The 5,278-nt window shown below is 53.9% G+C and overlaps 1 protein-coding gene across 1 annotated transcript in view; it reads left to right on the top strand.

The window, feature by feature from the left end:
• EWSR1 (EWS RNA-binding protein 1) overlaps positions 1-5,277 on the top strand; it is a gene marked incomplete at its 5' end in the record, with an annotated part of 17,466 nt that extends 12,189 nt beyond the window's left edge. The window contains 6 exons of the mRNA XM_010183570.1: positions 2,341-2,378; positions 2,892-2,924; positions 3,662-3,780; positions 4,348-4,477; positions 4,861-4,983; positions 5,079-5,277. Of these exons, the coding sequence (XP_010181872.1) occupies positions 2,341-2,378; positions 2,892-2,924; positions 3,662-3,780; positions 4,348-4,477; positions 4,861-4,983; positions 5,079-5,260 (625 nt within the window). The remainder of the gene's footprint in view (positions 1-2,340; positions 2,379-2,891; positions 2,925-3,661; positions 3,781-4,347; positions 4,478-4,860; positions 4,984-5,078) is intronic.
• Position 5,278: the final 1 nt, after the last annotated feature.

Here is a 5,278-nt window from a genome sequence, read left to right as displayed (position 1 = left end):
GCCTGGAGCAGATCGCTGCTGTCACAGCCTTGACTCTGAGTGCCCAGAACACTCAGAGCTTGGTTGGAGCATGAAGGAAAACCCCGAGAAAGTAAAGGGATCTTACTGCTCCCCCTTGGAGCTTTCAGGTGGTCTAAACCAGTTTGGCCATTTTAACTGATGGCAAAATCTGGTTTGGTAAACCTAAGTCTTCAGGTCAGCAGCGTGTGTCCCTGACGTGATGTTTGTTTTGCTAGTGGTGAGGAAGGAGGGCTAATCCCAGAGGCTCCTAAGAGGAGGCAGGGGGAGCTTTGTGTGTGTTCATCCCTTCACACCGTCGGTCAGAGCTATGCAGAGTGTCCTGAGGTGTGTGTCGGAGCCGTGGCCTGGGCTGCGCTGCGCTGGTGCTTGGCAAGGCAGCCGGCACTGCAGCTTCGTCTCGGGCAACTCCTGAAGGTGTTTTACAGCCTGGAGGCAACCGGAGTTTGGCAGTCGATGGTCCCATTCTGCATAGCTCTGTCGAAATGAATTGAAGTGGCGTGAAATCTTTATCGGAGAAATCCAACTCCCGCTGTGTGGAAATGGAAGAAAAAAGACTGGCTTGTGCCAGAGCACCCGGCTTGAATTGGCTCGAGTGGGACAGTGTTCCCTGGTTCTGCATAAAGATTTCACCCACGACGTGTTTATCTCTAATGGTCTGAAGTAGATGTAGACACTTGAAATGTCTATCATCACATCTTAAAATTTCTAGCCCCTTCGGAGCTTCTCATGCAAAAGATTTGTCATCTCTGTCTGATTTCACACCTTAATCCGAGCTTAAATTGCGTACGTAGTGATTTCCACCTGACTTGACCGTTACAAAGGGTCCCCTGCTTTATGGACGTAGACTTTCTGCTGTCCATAGAAAAGGCGGCCGTCCTTTGAACGCCAAGGGGCAGGTAGGGGAACTCGGCCCTTCTTATCATGCTGTGGTGATGGATTTCAGTGTCTCCGGCAGGTAAGGAGCTCGATGTTATTAACGTGCCCTTTTTCATTGACTCAGTTATTTTATATTTTCATTGGCTGTTAAACATGGAAACTTTTTAACATGCTTTGTCGCATTTATATGCTACAGGTTACAAAGTGAGAGCCTTGTATACACTGCAATACTTAAAAAGTACCCGTACTCAGTACTCAGCCGGCAGCATAATGAAAAGTGGGACTAGACACGGTGTCCATATGGAGAGGAAAAATATACATAGAATATTTTTAACCAAATGTATTCATTGTATAAATGGAATCCTTCTGTAACTTTGGTAACTGCATACTTGTTGTTTGGTAATAAAGCCAGAGGAGGTGTACTGCTTTAGAATTGTGTAACGTTAAAAAGTGTAAACGTGTGTGTTTAAAGAGAGACATTGCGTAAATGGTGTGTACTTTAACGAAAGGAGGCAGAGCTGCATGCAACAGCTTGAAACTCTGTATTGACCACTTTTTTTTTCCAGTATTAGAGGTGCAATACTTGCTAGAAAACAGGCGGTGCTCTCCCTCCTCTGCTTGTCTCCTTCCAAACTGCTGCTTGTCTCTCAAAAAAAAAGAAAAAAAGAGCAAGAAACATCAAAATCCTTTCCCGGTGGCACTTTCCTAATTAAGCAGTGCTTGAAAACAGCCTTAGCTGAACGCCTCAACCAAAGCTTTCGACGAAAGCTGCGGCCGTGAGTTTGCATTGGCGCGTGGCGAAATCTGCTGTTCTGGTCTGTGTCCACAAAGCTGCACCCCAGGCCTTCGAGCCCCCGCTGTATTCTGTAAGTCCTCCCTCCGCAGAGACTTGTTAAATTCAGTAGCGACCTGAATGTATGGCTTTATACCGAGGATTTTAGCGGAAATGTCATCTGAACTGTGTTGTAGGTATCGCGTGTGGCTGTCTCCTCCCTTTTGAACTGTTAATGTCAGGGACCCGCGGGCTCGTTTCGCGCTCGTGCTGCGAGAGGCTGAGGGTGCAGCTCTGTGTACACACGGAGGGGAGGGAGTTGACCACTGACGTGACCCCGCTATTTCTCTCAAGCGAAAGCCCAATTTTTAACGCTCAGAAACATTCCTTTTTTTGGCCAAGTATTGCACTGATAATACCCGTACGAGTAACGCAAGGGAACCGACAGCAAAGTGGTGTCTAAAACCAGACAAGCGAGGTTGCGTATATGTAAAGGAAATTTGAGCGAGCTGCCCTGAAGAAAGGCATAGTGCCGAGATGAGAGAGAGAGAGACAGATGCATTGTTTGGAGATGTTTAGCCAGTGCCCTTCTTCCCAGTGAGCCGCAGAGGCTCAGAGCGGTACTGGCTTTGTAAAGGGAAAGGCCTTCATTTCTTCGTTTATCCCCCCAGCAGCGCTGGAGAGCGAGGTGGCTTCAATAAGCCTGGTGGTAAGTTTTTGAGCATTACAATGGATAGTGTTAAAAAAAAAACTGGCGGTCAGTTTTTAGAACAAAGTGTAATTTTTATTCGTTTTAAGTGGTTAAAATGCAACAAGACTGTAATGGGTACTGCCGGCAATGCCTAGGGGTATGCGGTTCCAGGACACAGGGTGACTTGGAAGAGTTGAGCAACCACTTCTGTAATTTGGGGAAAAAGAAATGGTTTGGATTTAATAAATTTTTTGTAAAGTAACTTTTTATTAACGAACGTAAAACCGATTGGCCTGGTAAAGCATTATTAAAAAACGTGTAATAGTGGTTAATGGTTTGAAAGGCTGCTAAGAAACAGCGAAGCGTCACCAAGTGAAAGGTGCATTGCTGCTGTTTTTGCAGTGCAGGTCAGTTTGGTTTAACCAGCGCCATCGAACGGTGGTTGTCAGTAGATAGTGTTGTGTGTGTCGGTTCTGCAGCCCGCAAGGCGTGCACTAACACAGCTTCTCACGGTTCTCTCCCGCCTGGCAGGACACATGGAGGAAGGACCGGACCTTGACCTAGGTAATTGCCAATGACTGCTCCAGTTCTTTGTGAGACTGAGACTTCTGTGCTCGGGCTGTGGCCACGGGAGATGTGGCCCCGCAGCTCATCCTTCTGTGGGAGCACTGGGGTGCTCCGCTGTTTGCGGGCTCTGGCCGTCGCATCGGTTTTATTTTTAAAATCCCAATTGGTCAGAGCATCGTGGAGTGGTGAGAGACCCCACGTGTCTGGGAGACGCTTACCCTTCTCTGCGGGAGTGGGGGGGGCTTTGGGGGAGCTGCTGCGCGGCTGCTTGGTCCAGCAGAATGCTCTTTCCAGGCAGCCTTAGCCGGGAGCTCTCGCACGGCTCCAGCAGCCTCCCCGTGTGCCAGCCCTGGCCTTTCCTTCCTGTTGCACAGGCGTGTCTGGAAGTTGTGCGTCAGCCTCCCAGCACCGGCGCCTTGCGGAAAGGGGGGGTTAGCGCAGTGAGGGGGGTGGATGTCCGCGTGTGAGAGCCCAAAGGACACCAGGGGCTTCCTCGTGCCTTGTTTAGGCCGTCCCCGAGTGCAGCCGAGCGGTTTAACTGGGTGGGCGTCCGGCGGGGGCAGCGTGGAGGCAGTGGAGCATCGTCCCGCTCGGCACCCGGGGTTTTGGGTCGCTCTGTAAATGCGCTCATTGAGAGCGAAGCCGCAGCTGGCTGAGGGGGTGACGTGATGAGAAGTTCTCCGTTGTGTGGTATCGCTGCCGTTCCTCACCCCGCAGTGTGAACTCTCTCCTAGGCCCACCTCTGGACCCAGATGAGGACTCGGACAACAGTTCCGTTTACGTGCAGGGACTCAATGATAACGTGACCCTGGAGGATCTGGCAGATTTCTTCAAACAGTGCGGTGTTGTCAAGGTGAGGAGGAGCCCGGGTCGCCCTCCAGCTGGTGGGACACGGGGAGAAGGTTTGCCCACTTCCTCCCTGCCTGCACGTCACTCATCTCCCTGCAGCCCCTCGTTTCCAGGAGGTGGCAGCGGGGGCAGTAGGATGAGCACAGCTGTGTAGCTCAGGCCATCCCAAAACCTTGGCCGGTTTGGGGAGCAGCGCGAGCGGGCTTATGGAGACGCCAGCGCTTGCGGCCGTGGAGGAAGCCAAGCTCTGCGGCTGTGCCGCCGCTGTGCGACAGAGGTGGCGGGGAGGGGGGAGGAGGATGTGGGGAGGCTGCGGCTCAGCTCCTGCGCTGCCAGGCGCGCACAGGAGAGGCCGGTTGTGCTGGCAGCGCTGGTCTGGGCCCCTTCCTTCATTTGCTGGGTTGTCTGGGCAGTAGCTGCCACCCGTGGTAAGGCAGAGGGGCCGCTTCTGCCCTGGAGTTGCCAAAATGAGACTCGGTTGTTTCGAGTCCAAAACAGAACAGAGGAGAGTGAATCCTCACTCAGCTCACGGGCAGGTGGGACTCGAGGTGACGTTTTGCTGTCCTGCCAGATGAACAAGAGGACTGGGCAGCCCATGATAAACCTCTACATCGACAAAGAAACTGGCAAACCGAAAGGAGACGCCACGGTGTCTTACGATGACCCGTCCACCGCCAAAACAGCTGTCGAGTGGTTTGATGGTGAGTGCACAGGGGGTGGGGTGGGGTGGCACGGCTCAGTTCTGGATTTCACACCCAGATTCTTGTTCCACCGAAGTCAACATTTCCCTTATCGGTGCGGGGAGAACGTTTTAGGCCAGCTCTGGGTGGTCAAGCTTGTGCCTAAGTTGCTGGTTTTAACTGGAAGAGACAAGCATGGTGCTGGGGTTGGCTCTCTCCGCAGTTGCCCGGGCTTGGGCGTTTGTCTCAGCCCCATGGGTTGAGTTTTCCCCTTCTGCCGTCTTCAGCGCTCGGGCCACGTTTTCCCTGCGATCAGTGACTTGGTTGGGTCGTGTGGCACCGAGGGCGCTGAGCGGGGAGCGCTGGCAGCACCGGGTGATGCTCTTCCCTTGTGCCCCTCCCAGGGAAGGATTTCCAGGGCAGCAAGCTCAAAGTTACCCTGGCACGGAAGAAGGGCCCGATGAACAGCATGCGAGGCGGGATGCCCCCCCGAGAGCAGCGGGGAATGCCGCCCCCGCTCCGCGGAGGTAACGTCCACCCCCTTCAGGCCCCCGAAGGGCACAGCCAGAGCTGTGGCGCCTGTGGCCGGCGTCCTCTGGCATTAACGGAGCTTTCCTTGCAGGTCCAGGGGGACCCGGCGGCCCAGGGGGGCCCGGTGGCCCAAGCGGCCCCATGGGCCGGATGGGAGGCAGAGGTGGAGACAGGGGTGGCTTTTCCTCGAGAGGACCGCGGGGGTCCCGGGGAAACCCCTCTGGCGGGAGCGTCCAGCACAGCGCTGGCGACTGGCAGCGCCCCAACCCGTGAGAATCCCCCGCCTCGCCG

This window comes from Mesitornis unicolor, unplaced genomic scaffold, assembly GCF_000695765.1.
Source record: "Mesitornis unicolor isolate BGI_N332 unplaced genomic scaffold, ASM69576v1 scaffold3514, whole genome shotgun sequence".
Lineage (NCBI taxonomy): Eukaryota > Metazoa > Chordata > Aves > Mesitornithiformes > Mesitornithidae > Mesitornis > Mesitornis unicolor.
This window is presented reverse-complemented; position numbering and strand designations above follow the sequence as displayed.